Source organism: Pleurodeles waltl, chromosome 5, assembly GCF_031143425.1.
Source record: "Pleurodeles waltl isolate 20211129_DDA chromosome 5, aPleWal1.hap1.20221129, whole genome shotgun sequence".
In the NCBI taxonomy this organism is placed as follows: domain Eukaryota; kingdom Metazoa; phylum Chordata; class Amphibia; order Caudata; family Salamandridae; genus Pleurodeles; species Pleurodeles waltl.
In genome coordinates this window covers 918338981-918365345 of record NC_090444.1, presented here as the reverse complement: position 1 = coordinate 918365345, position 26365 = coordinate 918338981, and the positions used below count along the sequence as shown (strand labels likewise).

Here is a 26365-nt window from a genome sequence, read left to right as displayed (position 1 = left end):
TACTTTGGCATATTGTCATAAAAATAAAGTACCTTTATTTTTAGTATAACTGTGTATTGTGTTTTCTTATGATATTGTGCATATGACACTAAGTGGTACTGTAGTAGCTTCACACGTCTCCTAGTTCAGCCTAAGCTGCTCTGCTAAGCTACCATTATCTATCAGCCTAAGTTGCTAGACACCCTATACACTAATAAGGGATAACTGGGCCTGGTGCAAGGTGCAAGTACCCCTTGGTACTCACTACAAGCCAGTCCAGCCTCCTACAGTCATTCCTCGGGCGCACCACCTGGTGGAGTTACTTCTTTGGTATGTATTCTAAAGGTGAGGAATCTGGTTAAAAGTATCCTTCAGAAGAGCAAGGTACTTATCTTTGGTAGCACTCTTTCTGGCAGAAAACTCTGACTACAGATTCCTCGCAGCCCTACCGCCTCCCTGTTCGGTGGAATGACCTCTTTTCCATTTGGAAAAAAAAGTTCCAGATTTGTGATCTGAACACTGTCACAGTTGGTTTTTGGACTCTGAATCCCAGGGTGTGATCAGTGTTGAGAAAGTGACATCAGCATGCTTGGGTGGTGCATAAATGTGGCAGAGTGGCTCAGTGCAGAAATTCATGACACCACCTACAGGTGTTCAGAGGCTATTCTGAAAAATCTTCCAGATACAGTGTGGTGCTTAGGATAATCTTAAAATGAGGAATCTGAGTTTAGTGTATCTACCAGAAAGATCTTTACCGAAGGTATGTAACTTGTTCTGCCGGTAGTTTTCATGTTAGATATGCATCGGACTGTTAAATGACCAGTGTACTTTAAACATCCACAGACAACATCCACATTAATTTTACACACAATAGATGACAGATGAACGTAAAGATACTACTTACATAGAAGAATAGTGGAGAAAATCAGTTGAATGTTTTGGCGTAGGAAGTGCAGAGATCACCTGGCAGGGGGTTACACTCAAACTGAGGTCATTTGGATTCAGCAGTGCTAGACTATCTGAATGGCATAGAGCTCCATAGGTCGTTGGTGGAACAGAGAGATCAGTTGAAAGCCCCGATCACAACAGAGGAACTTCTTCTCCGGGTGAGTCAAACTATTCTATGCTGAACTGACAGCCCGGGAATGTACTGTGTGCTGGATATCACATTCCTGGGACAATGGGACAAGGTATGCAAAACGTTAGCCAGTCTCCCATACTGTTGGTACTGACCATGGAGCTTCTGGCATGTAAGTTGTGAGTAGCCTTTGCGCATTGCATTGTTCGGGTGGGGCTCACTGAGTATATTGAGTTTGCTTATATGGATGACACCCTGGTATGTTTACGCAGCCCAGCACAGTCCATTTTGTGCCTCCTTGCTCCCCCAGAGAATTTCGGAAGGATCTCAGATTCGAAAATAAATTGGACCACTTCTAGACTATTTCCATTGGATGAACTCAAGGACACAGAGCTCCAGACCCTCCTGGCGCTTAAGATGTTGTAGATGGTAAACCACCTTAAAGATCTATGGCTAGAGGTCCTGCACGATGATCAAACTTAGTACAAATTCAGTCTGGGTAAGATACTGATTAGGATAGAGCACTCTATTGAATTGTGAAATGTATTGCTGCTTTCGAGTATGGGAGGAATATCATTGATCAAAGGGATCTTCCTCCTAAGGGGGGTCTATGTCCTGCAGAATTTCATGTTCCCCGTGACGTTTAGTTTGTTTCTGTGAGTGGAGAGACTGATGTGTTCCCTAGTTTCGGCGGGAAAACTGTGTTGTGTCAAAGTAGACACTTAGACATTTCCTTGGTTGGATGGGCGATTGGACTCTCAGGTTCGTTTTTGTATTATGCTGTTGCACAGCTGCAACATGTACAGTATTAATTTGATGAAGGTTACAATTTGGTACAATAGACTGGCTGGGGACGTCCCCTGAATGCTCTCCTGGAGGCCTTTTTGTTGGGGGTAAAATGTACCAAAGGATTAGCCATATATGATTAGACAGCAGGGAAGGGTCTGGGAGAAGGTGATCAACACGATTCTCACATAGCCCCCTTTTACTACTGATATGCCCTTGTGGTCCATTAAGACCTTCAGAGACATAACTTCAGGACATGTCCATGGTACAATGAAGATAAAGGGGTTGTCAAAACATAGGTGATCTGTTACTGAAGAATACATCCCTTATCTTTGATCAAGCATGTTTAATTTCGGAGTAGGTCCTGGTCAATTCATCTAGTATGTCAGACTGGAGTGTTCCACCAGAGAAATGTTGACCACATTCCCACAAGTGCATACAGAAACAAATACAATGCGAGGAATACTTTGGCAGGGGGTAGGAGATTAATATCCAGTCTCTACCTGGCACTAACACTCGATAGAGTAGGAAACATGGTACACATATGAGAAAGGTCAGCCCAGCCCAGACCCCTTAAACTCTGTCTGGAGGAAAGCCTGTGAGCGATTCAAAACTGTTTCACAATGCCCGACTGAAGCAAGTTAACTTTCACTGCCTCCAGTACAACTTATATTACCCAGAAAAACCTGGTATTAATTTACTTATACACATCATCTGCCCGTGGGTGGTGTGGATCAACTGGGGCCAACTTCATCCATATGGTGTGCAAATGCTCCCAAGTGGTGGAATTTTAAGATAGAGTGGTGGAGAGTCTACAGACAGCGACATGAACGCTACTGATAAAAACAGTTGAGCAATGTTTGTTAGCAATATTTCCCTCAAAGAAGAACTACGACATGAAAATAAGGGTTGCATCTATGGGTATAGAATTTGTGAAAAAGTCAATAGCTATACATTACATTGGTTCAGCCCAATTGCCCCAAAATGTAATCTGTGGAAACAAGACTTGCCAGAATAGGGTATAGGTGACGAACGCGATAAGATGGACTCAAGAAAAGATGAGAATCTAATGGAAAACTTGGCCCACTGAACTGCCGTGCTGGCAAAATGGACAGACCAACGACCACCAGCGAGGACCCCCCCCCCCCCCAACACACACACTCCACCCCCCATCCCCCTTTAAATAATAACCCTCCCTGAATGTTTCTTGGAATTTACATTGATTTATGATAGTACTTTTCGTTAACTAAATTGTTACATGGCTTAATGAGCTGGTGGGGGACTAGGCCACATACATGTCAAACTAAAACTATATGCAGGATAGAATTGAACTATTGTGTGCTGAAAATGGTTTCCCTTTTTTGTTTCCCTTTTTTAAATTTCTCTTTTGTGTTGATTAAATACAAATATAAAAATATATTTTTTAAATGTCTTAATTACTGCCTAGTCGGGACTAACGAGGTTGACTATGGAAACAGTTAATAGGTAGAGGTAAACAATTGTGGTCTTTCTGGAAATCCTTCCAGTCCACTTACCCTGAAGAGCAGCTGCATCTCATTTTAGATATAATCCCACAGCATTTTCTTAAAGATAATTCTCACATTCTTCACCCAGAAGTTTCTAATGGGCATCATCAGACTTGATCCGAAAATATTATCACAGCCCCACCCCCAGCTGAGTCTCCTGCAAAGCCTCACTAGTGTCACTCCCCAGAAAAGAAGTGCCAGCTCTGTATGTAAATATGCTTTTGTACCAACGGTGTTAGTACATCCTTTTTCCGGTCATTAACTGATAAGCAGGCAACAGAAATGAGGGTTTTGTTGAGTGTTTTATTTGGTTTCCTCACAATTTGTTCTTGTATTTGATGTTTATTGGGCTATTATTCCACAGTCTTTGCCTTCAGTCTTTCCAGCTTTACATCCTGTATCGGTTGTAAGATGCTAACGTTTGCCACCCACCTGAATACAAAATGCATGTTGTATTTAGGCCTCTAGCTTACTCCAATGCGAGTGGTATATGTAACAAAACGTGCCCTAAGGTTGCCCTGGAGAGGCAGTACAAGCTTATTATGACCCTCCAGCAGAAGGGAGGTATTAACTGGAAGCCGAGTGAATTTGTTAAGATGGTGTTTTCTTCAAAAAACAGCAAACTTCTCTGACCACTCATTTCTCTTATTACTCCGAAAAACAGACAAAATAGCGCTGGGTGGCCAATCCTCCTCCTTCTTTCATCACAGGTTGGATTCTGATGTGTAGGGTCACAGCAGCATGTGTTGTGTTTTTCATTGCTGCAGTGCTATTGGATTTGTCTTTCAAGAGTTTTCTGGCTCTAGCAGACTTGAGCTACCCCCTGTATGTTTTCACTTCTTAACTGACCCTTTCAGTTTGAGCCCTTTAGAGAAGCCTTGGATTATACGGCTAAGTGTGGGAGACTTCTAATATGCCAGGATTGGCTGCTGAATCGAAGGTTTTAATAGTTATTATATGACCACAGTGGCAGCTGCTGCAAATTGTCTTATTCCCCTCCTTACGGTGTTGATTTCAGGAGTTCTAGCCAAATATGACATGAGCGAGTGGAATTTTATTTATCTCCACTCTGTGCTAGAAATAATACTAAAATAATTTTGAAACCTTATTAAAAGGATATTTTTATATTTTTAGACAAATGGCAGCTGTTAAAAAGGCATCCAATCCTGCGCAATGTCAACACATCGAGATACACTGAGTTGTTTTTTTCTGAACTGTATACCTTCAGAGAGGAAGTCACTGATTCAGAGGCTTACTGCCTGCTAGGTAAAATAGTTTTCTCCATGTTGAATCAGCAAAACACTAGAAGGATGAATAGCTCTTCAGCTGGTTTACTTTTCACCACTATGCTCCGCCTTCTGAAGAAGGTTAGATCTGTGTCTGCAGTGATTAAGAAAGCTGCAGAGCCTTTAAAATTAGATCTTTTTGTTTTCACTAATCACCAGCCCCGCCTAGTCGTTGAGGTTTCAGGGCTGTCTGATCACCACATTTAGCCATTGTTCCCCTTTAATGGAGTACTTGTTGTTGGAGGAATTATGAGCATTGGTTTGGCGAACGTGGAACTTCTTTATTCAGTACATTGAAGTGATATTCAGATACTCACAGAAGAAAAGTACAGTTGTACATCACATCAGAGGTTTGGATCCAAAAAAGATGTGTTGAACATACACGCAGATGTGGTCTTTAACCACTTGACAATAAGGTTGTCTTGCTTGAGAGATATGGTGGAATTTTCTTAGTGCACTGATTACTTCGTCCCATCTCCCCCTTAATGGTCATTGCTCACTTTCACCAAGTATTATAGTTTTGAACTATGTTGTAACTAGTGACGACTGCATGTTAACTAGCACTTGTTTTTTTCAGTTTTTGAATTTAAATATCGTTGTATAAACACCCTAGTCATTAGATGACTCCTTTTATGGGCTCTGGTTTAGAAAGACAAAGATAAATTAGACAACTAATGTAAAGATGTATCATTATTGTAAATAGCGATTACCTAATAGCGATTGTTGGCGAATCGCAATTAGGTAAACGCTCTTTGAATGTATGAACCTCCGTGAGTTTCATTTAGCATTTCTTAATGGGTGGCAAATCGACCTAACTCATTAACATTAATGATGCAAGTCGCAATTTGCAACCCATTAGGAAACGCTAATATCACAGGGATGGTGGCCTGCTGGGCTCAGCAGACCACCATGTCTGATTGCTTTTAATAAAGGAAACTTTTTTTTTTTTTTTTTTAAATGCAGCCCGTTTTCCTGAAAGGAAAACAGGATGTCCTTAAAAAAAGAATAATGAAAAGTTTGCTAAGAGTAGGCACATACAAAACGTTTTCGCTACCATTCACAAAGGAGAGGGGATTCCTTGGGGACCATCCCCCCCCCCCCGTTTGCTATTGGTTTACCACCTACTTAAAGTAGATTGTAAAATGTGTATCATTTGCGACTGCATTTCGGTCACAAAACATTCCTGTATACCACTGCGATTCGTTATTGGGAAGGGATACACTGAACACGCTGCTTTGGTATGTATTCACAATTCGAAATTGCGATTCGAATTTATACATACTAAAAAGTATTTTTGCGGTGTTTGTGACCGCAGAATGCATGATACATATGGCCCCAGGTTACCTACCTTAGGAAAGTACTTTTCTGGTGGATAATTGTGTATTTCTGCAGATTGCCATCATCCTCTCCTCTACTCTCGTAAGATATGTCTTTCATTGATGTTTTGTCTGTCTTTTGTGTGAGGAAATTAGCTGTACTGACATCATTAGCACAGTGTGCCTTCATAGAACCAGCATGTCCTTAGAGATATTGAGAGACAAGTGAAAAGTTAGAGATGGTGCAGGTCCCTGTCATGCACTTTTCTGACTCCAAATACATACATTTAATAGAATACATAGAACCATTCTGCCTACTTGAAAGATTCTTCTAGATGATGAATTATCCACCAGAAAAAGCATTGCTGCAGGTAAATAACCTATTTTTTGCTTGAAGTGGTGACATATGTATAAATAGCTGATCATGTAATGGAATGAAGCAGGGCCTGTCTACCCTGCCTTCCCCTTCCTGCAATATGTACAGAGATGATTTACAGTCCGGGGCAGCCCCTCCACGAGAGTGGAGGAGCGTTGCCACAAAAAAAATGCCCCCAGAATTGAAAAATGTATTGGTAATAAACTTCCATTGTAAATATGAGCCAGTTGCCACTGTTTACAGTGATGTTGTGAAAATGCCTTGTATTGAGAAAAACATGCAGGAGCTGAAGTTGTTTTTATCTAGCCATTTATTAGAACATTGGAATGTTGGCATGTCCATTGAAGACAATGGACTGCTGCGGGCTTTTACAGGCCGGTAAAAGCCCGCAGCGCCAACATTCCAATGTTCGCTTTGTTCACAGCAACAGCTGTGAACAAAGCCTCACAGAGCCCGAGGGGATTTAAATCCCCTCGGGCTCCGTGAACATTTTTTTTTTTTTTAATAGAACATTCTGCCCTGTGTGGCAGAATGTTCTAATAGCCTTAGAACCCCCCGTAGCGGGCTCTACCGGCTATTAAAGTCCCTCTCCCTTGTTAAATGCCCTCGCCTTCGGCTCGGGCCTTTAATAGCCGGTAGAGCCCGCTACGGCGGGTTCTAAGGCTATAGTAGTACCTTCTTGCTAATTGATTGCTCTTAAAGCTGATTTTTCTGCTTTATAGCATGCCCCTGATCAAACAGCTTCTGCTCAATTCACAAAAATGTTGTGGTGACTTAGGGGGTTATTACAACTTTGGAGGAGGTGTTAATCCGTCCCAAAAGTGACGGTAAAGTGACGGATATACCACCAGCCGTATTACGAGTCCATTATATCCTATGGAACTCGTAATACAGCTGGTGGTATATCTGTCACATTTGGGACGGATTAACACCTCCTCCAAAGTTGTAATAACCCCCTTAATTTGGAAGCACTCCTGACTTAATCCTGATGTTAGGGAGATAGCCCGGATAAACTAGAGACTCTAGCTTACTTCTCAATTGCAGGAGCAAGTTTGGATTGCCACACAATATTCCTGAACTTTCAAGGCCAAACTCTTGGTGAATGAATCCTTTTTCTTGTGTTTTTATTTATATTTCTGATATTTCCGATGAATACAGCTTATTTGTTCTTCACTTCCAGCTAGACACAGATATAAAGTACTGGGCATCCTAGCTTTATTGCCTTTGGAGAAATGTTTATAGATTCTGTCCTCTCGGTGGAAAACCGAGTTTCGAAATTCCTAAACGCACAGAGCAAACGTGTTTGATTTATATATTGCATTCTGTCCTTTAATATTCATATAGGTGCAATTTCTGTTTTTTCTTCTAGCTTTTTCCTCGTCGATGTACGTGGTTGTATGTTATGAATAATTGTTTACTATCTGTGTCTGGTAAGGTTTTACATTATTATAGATCTTATATTGTTTTCTATAAATATGAAAATCCCATTTCTCAATGCATCTTGAATTCTTACATTCTCAGGTAAAGCTTCACAGCTGTATTCCCATATGTTACCTGGACTTTTTGATTATGCAAGACAGATGCAGAAGTTGCCAGTTGCTATTCCAGCACACAAGCTCCCCGATAGAATACTTCCCAGGTAAATGTAATTGCAAGCCACTTCTGCCAAAAAAATATGGGTACTTTTTTTTTTTCAATACTTAAATAGAAATTATGTGATGCTTCTTAGTGTAAATACCATTTTGGGTTCATATCTTGATAATAGCCCAGTTTCACTTTGAGTCAGTTGCTCGTGCTTCAGGGCGCTCTGTCACCTTTTTATGGGGATTGTACATTGAACCTGAATGTTTAAAAACGTAGGAGACCTTAGATGCAAAAACGCACGTCACATTCTTAATTGCACCCCAGTCCCGTTATGCTTTGCCCCACTCTGTTCTAGTTTTTTAAGTTTTTCTACTGAAAGTGTTTTCCTTTGGAAACGTGCCCTGAATTAGCTCCTGCTCACTCTGTGAAAGGATTGCAAGATATTGTCTAGCAATTAATTTGGAGGAGAAACAATGTAGTCCACTGTTCCTTAACAGATAATTCTTTTTCTTACAAATGAAGTTTATGATTGGTTAATGAAGAAGGCCATGGCAATAAGCTCAGCAGAAGATAACTTTGTCAGTGGGAATAGTGCCTTAACGGTGACATACCATCCTACTGAGTAATTGGAAGGATTTCCCAGGCATAGGTCTCTGTGACTTAATTATACAGGACGAAACTGCAAAAGGTTGCACCCTAGCACTAATGTCTATTCTGTAAGTTGAATTTAGTTTGACCAAATACCTATAGATGTTGATAAACCTCAGAACAGATCTGTTTCATTAGGTCCCAGAAACCCAGTAGATTCAAAGGTTTATTACTTCCATGCTTAATCCTTCCTCTGTTATCCTTCTCCCGTCACTTGTAGTTGTTGGTGATCAGGGTGTTGCCAGATCGTTTATTAAAATTTTGTTTTTCTGCTAATAAATAGGGCATGTAAGTGAAATGAGAAATTCTCATTGGCCTCTGTACACTACATAAGAATATTTTACAGTGCCCCCCTGCCTTGGGTGAGACTAGCATTGTGTATGTGGCACTTAAATTAATCTGTTTAAATAGTCAGTTTATGGTATTATAGTGCTCCTTTCATATGCAGCTGCTTGGAATATTAACATATTAAAGAACTCTCTGAATGGCAAAGATCTTAGGAGAGAGGTGAGCAAATCTGCCTTAATAAGTTTTCACTTCTAAAGTCGATATACCCTTTTACAGTCTTTGGAACTTTCCCACGTCTTTTGGGAACCCAGACCGAGTTAAGTCTCAAGATATTTAGGAATAGCTCAAGTTATCTTAAATAAAATGTTTTAGCATATACTACAGAGGACTGAATTAGCCATGAGCAGCAAGCATACATTGCAACATATCTCTTCACATACAATTTCAAATTACACTTTTTGTCTCTGGACCAAGTGTTGTTCAGGTACATAATTGTTAAGTCTGCATCAAAGAGTTTAATATTAGTTGTTGAATGTGATATTGTGTTCATTTTTCAGTCCCCTCATTTCCATGGTCAAAGTGAATATTTTTTCCAACTGTAAAACTTTTTTGTATTATTTAAATCTGGTCACCCTTCCCCTGGCTCCAACTTGAGGATGAATATTTGTTTCTGTATCTGTTCTCAGAATGATATGACAGGTTTAGAAAAAATTAATAATTTCTAGATTAAGCCGTAGTACTAAGGAATAGAGTCCAGACTGGTTTGCTTATGGCTGGTGTAGGAAGCTGGCCTGGTGTGTGTTGGACACCTATGGTGTTGGCACCTTATACCAGGTCCAGGCAACCACTATTAGTGTATGTAGGCAGTGTCTAGGAAGCCAGGGCTCTACATAGGTAGCTTTGGTTGAGCAGCCAAGACTTACTAGTAGACATGCAAAGCTTATGCAATACCAAAATAGTCACACAGTAGTTTGTCACACATGAAAGAAACACACAGTATTAGAAAAATAAAGGTACTTTTTTATAGTAACACAACACTAGATTACTTATAGGCAGTCCCCCAACTGGCGTTAAGTACAATATATATATATATATATATATATATATATATATATATATATATATATGTTCGATGGCATCTGTCGCTGTAGATACACATGGTCTGCATAGATCGCCATCTGGTGTTGGGTCGGAGTGTTACAAGTTGTTTTTCTTCGAAGAAGTGTTTTCGAGTCACTGGACCAAGTGACTCCTCCTTCTGTGCTCATTGCGCATGGGCGTCGACTCCATCTTCGATTGTTTTCTTTCCGCCATCGGGTTCGGACGTGTTCCTGTCGCTCCGAGTTTCGGAACGGAAAGATAGCTGAAAACGGAAGATTTTCGACGGTATCGTTGCGATCCGGTTCGAGATAAACACATACGACGACGCATTGAACATCGAAGCGCTTCGGTGCCCTTCGGGGTAGATTTCGGCACACCGTCGGGGCCTAGTCGGCCCGACCGCGTGGAGAACAACGCCGATGGAACGGACCCCGTTTCGATTCTGCCCTGAATGCCACAACAAATATCCCTATACGGACCAACACTCGGTCTGTAACCTGTGCCTGTCACCCGAGCACAGCGAAGAATCCTGTGAGGCCTGTCGGGCGTTCCGGTCCCGAAAAACTCTGTGCGACCGTCGAGCGAGAAGACTGCAGATGGCGTCCACGCCAAAGGAGCATCGGCAGTTCGAGACAGAAGAGGAACAGGAGGAATCCTTTTCCATCCAGGATTCAGACTCCGACGAACTCGACAATACACAAACTGTGAGTAAGACGTCGAGATCAGAAATAAAAAAAGGCAAAAAGGCCCAGGGGACGCCACTGCCAACCGGCCATGGCTCAACCCAAATTCACGGTGACCAACAATCGGCACCGAAAAAGGCCCATTCAGTGTCGAGATCGTCCGACTCCGGTCGAGACACCGGCACGCAGCCTCCTCGGGACCGAGAGAGTGCTAAAGAGAAGCATCGACACCGAGAGTTCGGTGTCGACACGGATCAACGCCGAGACAGTGGCGCCGAAGGCCATAGAGGCCAAGATTTTTCGGCACACAAGAAGAGGAAGGTTACCTCGGAGCCGAAAAAACAAACAACAGGGTTTTCGGAGCCGAAAAAAGCACCAACAGACCCAGTTTCAGGCTCCTATACTGAAGAACATTCTATGTCTTCACAAATGAAAAGACACAGATTCGAACAAGAACTGCAATCCACTGAAGTGGATCACACGCAAAAGCGTATCTTTATTCAGCAGGGGACAGGGAAGATCAGTACCCTTCCACCTGTCAAAAGAAAGAGAACACTTCAGTTTGGAGCACGAGAGGCTCCTCAGCAACAAACAGCAAAGACGGTAACACCTCCTCCCTCGCCTCCACCTGTAACTCCGGCTTCGCCAACTTACACCCCGTCACATTCGCCAGCTCACTCCGCCATGAGCCACGACGACCAAGATCAAGACGCGTGGGACTTGTACGATGCACCAGTGTCTGATAACAGCCCAGACACATACCCAACTAGGCCATCACCACCTGAGGACAGCACAGCCTATTCACAAGTGGTGGCTAGAGCAGCTCAGTTCCATAATGTGGAACTACACTCTGAACAAGTAGAGGATGACTTTTTATTTAACACCCTCTCCTCCACCCACAGCTCCTACCAAAGCCTGCCTATGCTCCCAGGCATGCTACGCCATGCAAAGGAGATCTTCAAGGAGCCAGTTAAAAGTAGGGCAGTAACGCCTAGAGTGGACAAAAAGTATAAGGCGCCTCCTACCCTGTATTCATCACCTCTCAGCTGCCACCAGATTCTGTGGTGGTAGGGGCTGCCAGAAAACGGGCAAATTCACACACTTCTGGGGATGCACCTCCCCCAGATAAAGAAAGCAGAAAGTTCGATGCAGCCGGGAAGAGGGTCGCTGTCCAGGCAGCAAACCAGTGGCGCATCGCAAACTCACAAGCGCTGCTAGCGCGATACGACAGAGCCCACTGGGATGAGATGCAGCATCTCATTGAACATCTCCCAAAAGATCTACAAAAAAGAGCAAAACAGGTTGTTGAGGAGGGTCAAAACATCTCCAACAATCAAATATGCTCCTCTATGGATGCAGCAGACACAGCCGCAAGGACCATTAATACGTCGGTTACCATCCGTAGGCACGCATGGCTCCGAACGTCTGGATTCAAGCCAGAAATTCAGCAGGCAGTACTTAACATGCCAGTAAACGAAAAACTTCTGTTCGGTCCGGAGGTCGACACAGCCATAGAAAAGCTCAAAAAGGACACTGACACTGCCAAGGCCATGGGCGCACTCTACTCCCCGCAGAGCAGAGGATCTTATACCACCTTCCGCAAAACACCTTTTAGAGGAGGGTTTTGGGGTCAGGCCACACAAGCCAGTACCTCACAGTCCGCACCGTCCACCTACCAGGGACAGTACAGGGGAGGCTTTCGGGGCCAGTATAGAGGAGGGCAATTCCCTAGGAATAGAGGAAGATTTCAAAGCCCCAAAACCACTACCAACAAGCAGTGACTCACACGTCACTCACCCCCCCCACACAACACCAGTGGGAGGAAGGATAGGTCAATATTACGAAGCATGGGAGGAAATAACTACAGACACATGGGTCCTAGCAATTATCCAACATGGTTATTGCATAGAATTCCTGCAATTCCCTCCAGACATACCACCAAAATCACAAAATTTATCAAAACACCATTCACAGCTTCTAGAGATAGAAGTTCAAGCACTACTGCAAAAAGATGCAATAGAATTAGTACCAAGCACACAAATAAACACAGGAGTTTATTCACTGTACTTTTTGATACCAAAAAAGGACAAAACACTGAGACCAATTCTAGACCTCAGAGTAGTAAACACATTCATCAAATCAGACCACTTTCACATGGTCACACTACAAGAAGTGTTACCATTGCTCAAAAAACACAACTACATGACAACCCTAGACCTCAAAGACGCATATTTCCATATACCAATACATCAATCACACAGAAAATATCTAAGGTTTGTATTCAAAGGAATACATTACCAATTCAAAGTATTGCCTTTCGGTTTAACAACCGCTCCACGGGTATTCACAAAATGCCTAGCAGTAGTCGCTGCACACATCAGAAGGCAGCAAATACATGTATTCCCGTATCTAGACGACTGGCTAATCAAAACCAGTTCGCTCATACAATGCTCAAACCACACAAATCAAGTCATACAAACCCTCTACAAACTAGGGTTCACCGTCAACTTTGCAAAATCCAACATTCAGCCAAGCAAAGTACAGCAATATCTAGGAGCCATAATAGACACGACAAAAGGAGTAGCAACGCCAACTCCACAAAGAATTCACAATTTCAACAGAGTCATTCAACACATGTCTCCAAATCAAACAATACAAGCAAGAACAATACTACAGCTCCTAGGCATGATGTCCTCATGCATAGCCATTGTCCCAAACGCAAGACTGCACATGAGGCCCTTACAACAGTGCCTAGCCTCACAGTGGTCTCAAGCACAGGGTCACCTTCTAGATCTGGTGTTAATAGACCGCCAAACTTACCTCTCGCTTCTATGGTGGAACAGTATAAATTTAAACAAAGGGCGGCCTTTCCAAGACCCAGTGCCACAGTACATAATAACAACAGATGCTTCCATGACAGGGTGGGGAGCACATCTCAATCAACACAACATAAGAGGTCAATGGAACATACATCAAACAAAACTGCATATAAATCATCTAGAATTATTAGCAGTTTTTCAAGCACTAAAAGCTTTCCAACCAATCATAACCCACAAATACATCCTTGTCAAAACAGACAACATGACAACGATGTATTATCTAAACAAACAAGGAGGAACACATTCAACGCAGTTAAGCTTATTAGCTCAAAACATATGGAAGTGGGCAATCCACCATCAAATTCGCCTAATAGCACAGTTTATTCCAGGGATCCAGAATCAACTGGCAGACAATCTCTCTCGAGATCACCAGCAAGTCCACGAATGGGAAATCCACCCACAAATTCTGAACACCTACTTCACACTCTGGGGAACACCTCAAATAGACTTATTTGCAACAAAAAAGAACGCAAAATGCCAAAATTCGCGTCCAGATACCCACACAAGCAATCCCAAGGCAATGCCCTATGGATGAACTGGTCAGGAATATTTGCTTACGCTTTTCCTCCTCTCCCTCTCCTCCCTTATCTAGTAAACAAATTGAGTCAAAACAAACTCAAACTCATTTTAATAGCACCAACGTGGGCAAGACAACCCTGGTACACAACACTGCTAGATCTATCTGTAGTACCCCACATCAAACTGCCCAACAAACCAGATCTGTTAACGCAACACAACCAACAGATCAGACACCCAGATCCAGCATCGCTGAATCTAGCAATCTGGCTCCTGAAATCATAGAATTCGGACACTTACAACTTAACCAAGAGTGTATGGAAGTCTTAAAGCAGGCCAGAAGGCCATCCACTAGACACTGCTACGCAAGTAAGTGGAAAAGATTTGTTTGTTACTGCCATCATAATCAGATACAACCACTAGACCCAACTCCAAAACATATAGTAAATTACTTGCTCCATTTACAAAAAGCATAGCTAGCCTTCTCTTCTATTAAAATACACCTTGCAGCAATATCTGCATACCTGCAGACTACCTATTCAACTTCCTTGTATAGGATACCAGTCATCAAAGCATTCATAGAAGGTCTTAAAAGAATTATACCACCAAGAACACCACCTGTTCCTTCATGGAACCTAAACGTGGTCCTAACAAGACTCATGGTCCCACCTTTCGAACCCATGCACTCTTGCGGAATACAATTCCTAACCTGGAAAGTTGCCTTTCTCATCGCCATTACATCTCTGAGAAGAGTAAGTGAAATTCAAGCGTTCACAACACAGGAACCTTTTATACAAATACATAAAAATAAGGTCGTCCTACGACCTAATCCAAAATTTTTACCAAAAGTTATTTCACCGTTCCATCTAAATCAAACGGTAGAACTACCAGTTTTTTTCCCACAGCCAGATTCTGTGGCTGAAAGAGCACTACATACATTAGATGTCAAAAGAGCATTAATGTACTACATTGACAGAACGAAGAACATCAGAAAGACTAAACAGCTATTTATTGCATTCCAAAAACCTCATGCAGGTAACCCAATATCAAAACAAGGTATAGCCAGATGGATTGTTAAATGCATCCAAATCTGCTACCTTAAAGCAAAAAGACAACTGCCCATTACTCCCAGGGCACATTCAACAAGGAAAAAAGGTGCTTCAATGGCCTTTTTAGGAAACATCCCAATGCATGAAATATGTAAGGCAGCCACATGGTCTACGCCTCACACATTCACCAAACACTACTGTATAGATGTGCTATCCGCACAACAAGCTGCAGTAGGTCAAGCTGTATTAAGAACTCTATTTCAGACAACTTCTACTCCTACAGGCTAAACCACCGCTTATGGGGAAATAACTGCTTACTAGTCTATGCAGACCATGTGTATCTACAGCGACAGATGCCATCGAACTGAAAATGTCACTTACCCAGTGTACATCTGTTCGTGGCATCAGTCGCTGAGATTCACATGGGCCCACCCACCTCCCCGGAAGCCTGTAGCAGTTCAGAAGTTACCTTCAATTTTGTACATTTGTATATATATTATTTAAACCTTTAATAGGTACATACTTACACATTTCATTGCGCGGGCACTATTACTATAGTACAACTCCTACCTCACCCTCTGCGGGGAAAACAATCGAAGATGGAGTCGACGCCCATGCGCAATGAGCACAGAAGGAGGAGTCACTCGGTCCAGTGACTCGAAAACACTTCTTCGAAGAAAAACAACTTGTAACACTCCGACCCAACACCAGATGGCGATCTATGCAGACCATGTGAATCTCAGCGACTGATGCCACGAACAGATGTACACTGGGTAAGTGACATTTTCAATATATATATATAGACACACACACACAGAGTAATAATTAGGAATTGGCACACGAAACAACAAGCATCAGGAAGAATTAGTGAAAAATAGTTAGGGCCCTAGGGGAGGACAAAACCATATACTAAAATAGTGGAATGCTAAGTGAAGTCTTCCACCCAAGGATATGGAGTCATTATAGAGAAGCTGGAAGAACTAGGGACCCCAAGAGGTGAGTACCCAAGTGACCCCCAGCGACAAGGAGAGCAGAGTTACGTACCTGGTCTTTAGAGGGACTAACAAGAGGACTTAGAAAAAGGATTGTGCCAGAACCGGACCATACTAGAAGAAACCACAGGTGGATTCTTTTAGAAGAGGACCTGTAAAGGAAGGGGGCAGAGTGCACTCTATGATGGAGTGTCAGGGGGAAGAGGAAGACCAGCTGTGGAGCCAAGGAGCTGAAGAGGAGTCCTTGGAGTGGTGCAGATGGTGTCCCACGTCAGTCCTCAGGTCGCAGATAGTGGTTAGGAGAACGATGCAGAGGAGTCCTGTTCGAGTCTTGCATGTTGAATCTGGGGACCCATCTGCAAGGAAGTCTTAAATAGCCCTAAAAAGGGGTTTGATCACCTAGCAAGATGACCACCTATCACAAGGGGTCTGTGATATCACCTGCCTGACCTAGCCATTCAGATGCTCCCAGGGACCTCTGCATAGCTTGGTTTCAAGACAGCAGAATCAAGTGGCCACCTTGAGGAGCTCTGGGTACCACTCTTGGGGTGGTGATGGACAGTAGAGTGGTCACTCCCCTTTTCTTTGTCACATTTCACGCCAAAGCAGGGATCGGGGGTCCCAGAACTGATGCAAACCGGTTTATGCAAGTAGGGCACCAAATGTGCCCTTCAAAGCAGACTGGTGACGTGGGGAGGCTACCCTTCCTAAGCCTTGTAGCACCTATTTCCAAGGGAGAAGGTAAATCCTTTCTTCTCCCTCCCCCTGAAGGCACCACTGTGGGCTATCAGAAAAACCCTAGAAGACTGGTAGGAGTAATACTGTGGGGTCCTCTGAGGAGCCCCCAGAGTGCATGGCATCATACAACCAATACTGGTGACAGTACTGGGTTATGATTCCAACATGTTTGATACCAAACATACCCAGGTTTGGAGTTACCATTATGTAGCTGGACACAGCTAGTGACCTGTGTCCAGTACACGGGTAAAATGGCTTCCCCACACTGGAGAAGTCCAGTGTAATGGAACTGAAGTTCGTAGGGGGGACCTCTGCTCATTAAGGGGTGCCCTCACACACAGGGACCTGCACCCCGCCCTCTGGGCTAGGAGGACCTACCGTAGGGGTGACTTACAGTGACCTGGTGCAGTGACCTGTAGTGAAAGGTGCATGCACCTTCCCTCGCAGGCTGCAATGGCAGGCCTGCGGACACATTTTGCATGGGCTCCTATGGGTGACACAATACATGCTGCGGCCCATGGTGAACCCCTAGTGCTCCAATGCCCTGGGTACCTAAGTACCATATACTAGGGAATTACAAGGGGGCACCTGTATGCCAATTGTGGAGTGTACAAAAGTCCTGAGTAACCAAATTTGGAGGGAGAGAGCACAATCACTGGGGTCTTGATTAGCAGGTCCCAGTGAAAACAGTCTATGCACACTGATAGCTGGCAAAAAGTGAAGGTAATCATGCTAAAAAGAGGGTACTTTCCTATGGCTGGGTCCAAACTGAGGTGGCAAGGTGGGGGAAAAAATTGATGGCTTGGAGTGTGGCCCGAGCAATTGCCTGTGGACGAGATTAATTCAAGCATTGCATCCAGCTATCAACTCTAAATGAGGAGATACCCATAGTACTCTCCGACTCAAGAGTTAGTGCAGATGCAACCATGTCCAAAGTCATGCTTACAACCTTTGAAGTGCTGCTTCCTCCACTTGATCTGCCACCTCCATAAGGAAGACAACATAGCCTACACTCAATTTTTGGTACAGGCTTGTTAAATGATTGTGATGAGTTCAGTCATTCCAATCAAGACGACAGCTGGTATGATGCCTTACCTGGAGGCTAGTGGTCTAGATACCTTCCATGAAAAAGGCCTTCTCTCACCCCCCAGTCCAGCCACTGAAGAATATGCTTCCTACACCATGTTAAAGCGTAGAGCGGCCAGAGTCCTTGGCCTACAGCTCCCCACCTTGGAGGTAAAAACTATTGTGCTGACTGAAGTCCTCCAGCCGTGGCAAATATCTTCTGTGCCCCTTCTGCCACCCAGTGAGACATTGATCGATACCTTGTTGGGATTCGGGGCCAAGCCTTGCTCTGGCTCCCAGTTACCAGACAACTAGCGAGACACCATTGCCCTGCCACGGGCGACCTTGCATTACTCTCTCAGTACCTTTGCCCCAAAGTTTTAGTGGTAGACGCATCCACGAGCAGATCTAATTCCAATGCTTTTTCGACTACTCACTGATAGGGAGATCAAATGGATGAAGACATTTAGGAAGTACGTTTTCTCTTCCACCAGCCAAGCTCCTCTCTTCAATAAATTCCAGCTTCCTCCTGGGACGCTATTCCCATGGCTTTCGGGAATCAGCATCTCAAGTGAAACCTTACTCTGCAAAATGTGTTAATCACCTCTATGATGGGCCAACCGAGCTGTAAGGAAGGGTGCAACATATTTCACCGGCAGCACATGTATTTACATATGCTGGCTGTAAAAGCGCAAAACTGTTGTTTTTACTGTGGAAAAACGTGTTAGTTCATTGGTTAGTGCATGGTTACAAGCTGACCCCTCAGCTGTGCTAAATCCTGAGTGGTGTGACCAATGCTTATAATCAGAGGTATCAAACGACTCGTTATGTTAAGCCCAACTTGGTTCTAAAGTCTAGATTAATGTAACAGGTTGCATTTGGCAACTTTTAAAAAAGTTGACTTTGTTGCATTTAGCCTCTTGTGCTCTGAACGGTTGCAGCCAGTCCCTGAGGCAGTTTTCTGCCCTCCCGGGTAGATGTGCTAACAACTCTCAGGAAAGGAGACAATAGAAGTCTGCACTTGAGAGATGTGTTACCTCCCTCCTGCAGGATGTCCCACAGGTGTTGGCCTAAAAGGCGAGCTTCAAAGGAGAAGTCACTTGTGAAAGGCAAAGGGGTAACACTTGGGATAGAGGCTGCTCTGTTATCTAGGTAGACAGGCTGGCACTAAGGACAGGGAAGGGGAAACCAGTTGCCAAACCAGTTTTCCAGGGGAGTGAAGCCCCCTTGGTAGCAACACTTCTGGATTGGGCTTGGGAGCTCTGGATGCCAAGAGAGGGATTCTGTTATGTTGGGCAGAATAGAGTGTCTTGGATAGCTAAATGCCACGCCTAAAAGAAGTGGTCATCAGGTAGGAGGGAACCTGGTAACCCACTGGCTAGTAACCACATCCTACGCAGAGGGCACATGCTGAGCATAAATAAAGCACCCCGTACCCAAAGCTCAGATGTTGGCAGGAGTGGAAGGACCACCAAAAAAGGACTGCCCGCTGCACTGAAGAACTGGCAGAGAGAGACTACACCGGCGTGGACTGCACTTGTTGAACCTGGTGGCTAGGAAAGAAGAGGAACTGTGCCTGATGTGTCCTGCTCATGGAGAGGTCATCTCCAGAGCCCAGCTGAAGCAACAAGACTCTAGGGGCCTCATTATGACCCTGGCGGCCACCAGACCTCCAGGGGTCACGGCTGCAGTCGGACCACCGCCAAAGTGGAGCCACGGCCCAACCGCCGCTACCTCCAGCCTGCAGCCTGACGGTCCCGGCGGTTGTAATCCGCCAGCCTAACCATGGCAGTAACCCGCCGCACTGCCACATTGAGCCGGCTGCAATGTTAAGGCCGTATTCACCGCAGGGCCGGCGGGAGGAAACTCTGTTTCAGCCGCCGACCCTGTGCTGAACTCCTAATAGGGCTGGCGGTGTTCAGGCCGCCTGTGCGGCCTGATGTTGGAAAGAGTATGGTGGGCTTCCTCCGCCGTCTGCCAAACTCATAATGAGGCCCTAAATGTCTTATTGGCTGACCTCTTGTTCAGAGCGCGGGGCCTCTGTAGCTGAGACGGCTGCTGGGTCAAGTTGGTATCCCATAATATTCCCCTTGCCGCCAGCTGCAGTTGTGGAGATCCAGAGGCCAGGACCGGATTCCCAAAGTTGTACTAAAGTTTAATAAGCCTTGGAGAGTCGTCAGAGTGCAGCTTGGTCGCCTAGAAGGAGCTTTATTGCCCAGGGAAGTATTTGGCTGTGGTTGTGATACTGGGCTTCTGGTGGCCCAGTGGCGACTGGACTTCTACCAGAACCACCCCCTCCATGGACCTTGGAGTAGCCGCAGGAAGGCCGTTGACCGTATTGCATCCACAGCATCCTCTGGTATCTTGATCATCCTGTATCCCTTGCATAAAGACGACTTCCTTAGGAACCTACAGCAAAGGATAAAGTAACCTGGAACTGACTGAAGACTTCTTCAACTGTTATGGTAACTGGTTTGAGGGCCTTACTGGTTTCCCTGACTGGGTTAACTCCGACGTGGAGCCAAAGTAACTCAAACCAACCCCAATACAACTAGCCAAAGTATTTGCTCCAAAAGTTTCTGTAAGTTCATTGAATTTGACTGTGAATGTGGTTAGTAAAAAAGTGCATATTTACTGTACCTTGTAAAATCTATATCTCCGAACCCTCGGGTGGATCGTTTTCATTGTGGTGTCTATCAATGCATAAAAATACAGTCTATTTTTATAAATTTGTGTTGGATTTTTTGAATGTCTAGTTTATTTACTAAATTGTTTAGTTGCTGTTTAAATGCTTTATGTTTATTCCTTTGTGTAAGCCTTGCTGCTCAGAGCCACAGCTACCCAGGGTTGAGATAGAGTTTATCAAACAAAACTTACTGATCCTAAAGGGGTTGGTTAGTGTACTAGACAATGCCGTCGCAAAAACCACACCCTATAATACATACCATTTCTTCACAAGAATCTGCCACAGAAGCAGGGCAGGTTTCAGCATCCGGGCATATGCAGTCTCCATCAGACGGAGACAGCTGGACACCTTCATTTTTCCATGTCACATTAGGCAAGTGAGCTTTAAGCTCTCTGTGTCAACCCACTTTACTCCACCTTTTTCTCCAGATAAACTGGTTCTACGGATGCAAGCATCCTTCTTACCAAAAGTTGTGACGCTGTTCAACATCTGTCAAACCATTATGTTGCTGGCTTTCTGCGCTCCAACTCACCCCTCTTAGACTCCATCACATAGACCTTAATAGACCGCTGAGGTTTGATATAGATTGTACCAAAGAAAATCAGTGGACGATCAGCTCTTTGTGAGGTTCGCTGGAGCGAAGAAAGGCAAGACTTCAGAGGAGAACCATCTCCCACTGGATCATGCTCTACATTAAGATCTACACATTGGCCAAAAGCAGCCTCTAGAATGACTGAATGCTCAATCTAATCAAATATGCAACCAATGCCTTAGCACATGGAGGAGCTGTGCTAGGCATTTGCCAGAGAGCTACATGAGTGTCCTTCCATATGTTCATGAAACACTATTGTCTGGACTGTCAGACCTGCTGTGATGGGCATTTTGCCCCCTGGGTTCTAAATTACTTTGTGTTTGAGTACATTCACAGACCCACCTCCAGATAGGTACTGCTTTGGCATCTGTTCAGAAGTTGAGGAATCTGCAGCTAGACGTTTCTATCAGAATAACAAGTTGCTTAACTTTGTAACACTCTTTCTGGTAGAGACTCTTTGCAGTTGCAGATTTTTCACCCACTCCCAGTTCTGTGGCTGGTCTGTACCCCTTAACAGGATCCCAAAACTAGGCATCTGCACACTAGTCGCAACAGTTTGCGTCTGTGCCTCTCCATGTGGAGTGCAAACAATTTCCAAAGCAAATGATGTAATTTAAAAGCAAATGACGTCAGCGAACAGGAGTGATGCCTATATTGGCTTTGCATGTCATTTTGGGGAGCTGAATTGCTTCTGTGCAGAGTACTGTTGCAAAGTTTCCAGATCCAGTCTGACTCCTGTGGAATATTCAGAAGGCGAGGAATCTGCTGCTACATAAGGTCCCTTCCAGGAGGATGTTACTAAAGGTAAGTAATTTATTATTTTGGAAGGGGTGCCTTCTTTCTGCATATTCACTTATTTTGAGTGGCCTTTACTTGGATTATTCCTTTCTTAAATTAATGGAAATTGCAAACATACAGAAGTGAAAAATTGAGTTGAACTGTATTATCCTAGTTACGCTTTGCAATAACACATATTATGACAGTGAATCTGAAATTGATTTAACTGTTGTTTATTTGGATCTAGGAGCAAAAATGTAATTGAATTTCTTCTTTCCATTCCACTGTCTCTGTCAGGGGAGCACTTTTCATGACTGAAACATTAGTATCTTGTGCAATTCAAAGAAATGTAATTAGTGAAAGAATGCATGAGTGTAATTGCATCGTTATTGTATTTACATTGCCACCTAATGATTATACAGTCAGTTCAATTTGAAAGCATTTCTGCATGGCTCCTAATGTGATTTATTAAATTGAAGTGTGATATCTGAGCTTTAACCTGTTTAAAGTTCCTTCATTTTCTAAGTGTATTTTTTCATTATCTATATGTTTTTATTAGTGCATTTCAGGTTTATTTTGTTTCTCATTATTCTTTTTTTCATAATCATGTTTCTTATTGTTGTTCTAGGAAGTTTGCGGTATCAGCTAAAATTCCTGAAACTAAGTGGTGTCAGAAGTGCTGTGTTGGTAAGTTTAGCCAGGCATACTGTCCTAATTATTTATGTCTCACCACATGATGTATGTGTTTATTTTTAACTTCTATTATTTGTCATTGCTAACTAGCTTTTATTTTACATTTCCCTTCCGTAACTCTCATATTGGTAAGGTAAAATAATTTAGAATTCCATAATCAAAGTGAGAAAAAGTGCAAAACAAGGCCGTGTAATATGTACTTTGTTCTAAAACGATATACCTTTCACAGTGCACGCATTACTGTTAACTTGACAGTCCCCTTTCCAAAAGAAATGATTTTGATAGGGTTCCATGCTGATATTAACTGCATGCTCATATTTTTTAGGAATATATTTTTTGGGTGATAGGATTTAAATTTAGAATGCATGAACTACAACATACTTGAATGTGCAAGCATACATCTCAGAAACCGTGTATTGGGCATTTGTTGGTACATAGATTGCATGGGTGATTTTAGGGCACCCAAAATGCTCCTTGTCAAGTAAGGCAAAGAAAGAGAGAACAAGGAAATCGGTACAACAAATGAGACCTAGCAAGGAGTAATAAACCTTAAAATAATATCAAAGTACTATTGCAAATATATTGGCATTATTTTTGTAACAATATGCCACTCTGATTTCTGGGGAAGCAAATGATTCTTCCAGCTCAGAACGCTGTCCAGACCAGCATCGGAACCATAGTAAACAATGTTAAAACCGCTCTCAGAACCACTGATATGTGGTGTATACGATGCATCCAATAGTGGAGTGCAGTCTAAAATCTTCTTCATGAGCTCTTCTCTAATAATGGGGTGCAGTCATCTGTGGCTGTTCCCATAACATCTGTATATATCCGAAACAGGCATGCAACTCCCAAAACTACGGCCACTGTTTTTTATGGAGTGGTCTTTTGTGTGGAAGCAGAATACTGGATAGCATAAACAGTGCAGATACATTAATGGGATAAAATACAAGTTAGGTGAGATTGCTAGCTACAAGTAGATCTCTCTATACCCAAGCTGACAGACTGGGTATACTCAGTACATTAATAAAGTGGAGCATGCAGTTTAGTTTTACCACAAGTGGAACATTGAGTCCTAGGATGCTTGTTTCCGGTCCAGGGAGGACATGGCCTGGCATTTCTGGCTGGACTGCTCCCATGGGGAACAGGGTCAAGACTGATTTGCATATGGCTGGGTCCAAACTAGTGTGGCATGGTGAGCGAAATAATTGATGGATTAAACCCACATCTGTGACTGGGGGTGAATGATGTTTGATTAGTTCTGCATTCGATCCGTCATTTGTGTTTGTTTGCTTTTGTCGCCTTAAGTGCGCCGGGTATGCTCAGACGTGGGTCCCGGGCTCACCACGCCACTGGATTCAAGCTAGCCTGGCTGATGAAGGGTGATACCCTGAAACCGGTCTGCGGATGCTTATTTCCGGTCCAGGGAGTACCTGGCCTGGCAGTTCAGGCTGTACTGTTCCCATGGGGAACAGAGTCAAAACTGATTTGCATATAGCTGGGTCCAAACTTGGGTGCCATGGTGAGCAAAAGAATTGATGGATTAAATCCAGATCTGTGACTGTGGGTGAATGTTTGATTGGTTCTGCATGCCTTCGATCATATGTGTTTGTTTGCCATTGTCTCTGAGGAGGCCTGAGCCTTATTGTCTCAAGCAATTCCTGGAGCGAGGGATGCAGCCAAGTTTACCATACGATGTGGGCTACATACGACTGACTCGCTGGGCAGAGTGATTTAATCGTCTGTGGCCCTTATGCACAGTGTTTGGTTGAGACCCACTGGCTTTTTGGTGATGTACAAGCCTCGCTCATGGACATGCCCTTTGATAGCTCACGGTTGTTTGGAGAGAAGGTGGACCCTGCTCTCAAGTGCTTTAAGGACAGCAGAGCTACGGCCAGGTCTTTAGGCCTTTTCATGACCTGTCGCCCAACCCCAGCATGCTTTCTGCCCCTTTCGTGGAAACAGGAGTGGCTTACAGCCTCTTCGTTACCTGGCTAGCCACCCCCACCCACAAACCTCAAAACCTTTTCGTGGCAGAGGACGCAGTTCCCACAGACAACGTGTGGCAGGCAGAGGTCGAGCTAGTCCACCATTTCCTTAGCAGCTGCAGCCTCCAAACTCTTGGAGTATGCCATTCGACCATCATGTGCATCCGGTGGGGGTCAAGATATGCCATCATCTGCACCAATGGAGGTCAAAAACATCCAACCACTGAGTTTTGAAGCTAATCTAATCTAAAGGAGCTATACCCCCCGTGACTATTCCACCTCACACTCTTGCCACTTTCATACAACAATTTGACAGAGGACCACCTCTCCCCTTGCTTTGTCAGGAGATTTTAGCTCTCTTGGCCAAGGGAACTGTAGAGAAGGTGCCTGCATCAGAAATAAGTTGTGGTTGCTATTCCCAGTACTTTCTGGTGCCCAAGTCGGATGGAGGTCTTCAACCTATTTTAGACTAGCTCCTTCTCAATCGTTTCTTGAAAAATGAGAAATTCAAAATGCTCACGCTTGTGCAAGTCCTGTGTGCCCTGGAGACTGGGTGTTATACGCTTACTTCAATACCTCCATCTTGCGTTCTCACAAGCGTTACCCGCGGTTCACGCTAGGCCAGCAGCGCTTTCAGTTTTCTGTACTACCCTTCACCTCACCAGCACCCCTTGGGTATTAACAAAAGTTATGGCGGTGGTTGCAGCTCATCTGTGAAAGTCAGGCATTCCAGTCTTTACCTACATTGATGTTTAGCTGTTGAAAGCAGGCTCGCTCCAGGGAGTCGTCTCCCACCTCCAGGCTACAGTGAACCTTCTGCATTTTTTGGGGTTCAGCATCAATGTGCTGAAGTCGCATCTGACTCCTTCTCAGATGCTCCTTTTCACCTGAGCTGTTCTGGACACAGTGCAGTTTCGTGCCTATCCCCCCCTAGCAGCAAGTCCAGGATATTCATGAATGATACAGATGTTCCAGACTCTGTCATGGATTTCGGTGAGACTGACTGAGGCTGTTGGACCTCATGGCCTCCTGCATCCTTCTTGTGACACATGCCCTTTGGCATATGCAGGTTCCCCAGTGGGACCTGAAGTTTCAGTGGGTATATCATCAGGGGAATCTTTCCAGCATGGTCCAGATCTTGGAGGTGTAGGAATCTGGCCTGGTGTGTGGTGAGCACCTATGGTGTTAACACCTTATACCGGGTCCAGGTATCCTCTAGTAGTGAGGTGTAGACAGTGTCTAGAAAGCCAGGGCTCTCTAGTGGTAGCTGTGGATGAGCAGGCAAGACTTATCCAGGAGACATGCAAAGCTTATGCAATACCACTACAGTCACGCAGCACTTACCCACATGAAAGAACCACACAGTGTTTCAAAAATAAAGGAAATTTATTATAGTAACACAAATACTGAATAGGCAATACTCCAATAGGAGGTAAGTAAACACGCTATTATGTACACATTCGAAGTCAGTGATTAGCATAGAAAGCAATAGCAAATACTAAAATCAATAGCAAATAGTGAAGGCCCTAGAGTGAGACCCAACCATATACTAAGTAAGTCGAATGCGAAAGGCAGTCCCCCACCCAAGCAAGTGGAATCAGTAGAGGGTAGCCGGAGGAACTAAGAATCCCAAAAGGCAAATACCAGGGTGCCCTCCCAGTGACCAGGATAGAAGCGGTAAGTACCTGGTTACTCCCCCAACCCACAGGAGAGCTTTGGAAAAGGACTGTGCAAGACCC

At 44.0% G+C, this 26365-nt stretch overlaps 1 protein-coding gene across 5 annotated transcripts in view; it reads left to right on the top strand.

Moving 5' to 3' along the window:
• Window positions 1–26365, top strand: part of MAP4K3 (mitogen-activated protein kinase kinase kinase kinase 3) — a 960603-nt gene that overhangs the window by 635000 nt on the left and 299238 nt on the right. For all 5 annotated transcript variants that reach the window (XM_069235044.1, XM_069235047.1, XM_069235048.1 and 2 more), the window contains 3 exons: window positions 7717–7777; window positions 7869–7986; window positions 22574–22632. In XM_069235044.1, coding sequence (XP_069091145.1) covers window positions 7717–7777; window positions 7869–7986; window positions 22574–22632 — 238 coding nt within the window. The remainder of the gene's footprint in view (window positions 1–7716; window positions 7778–7868; window positions 7987–22573; window positions 22633–26365) is intronic.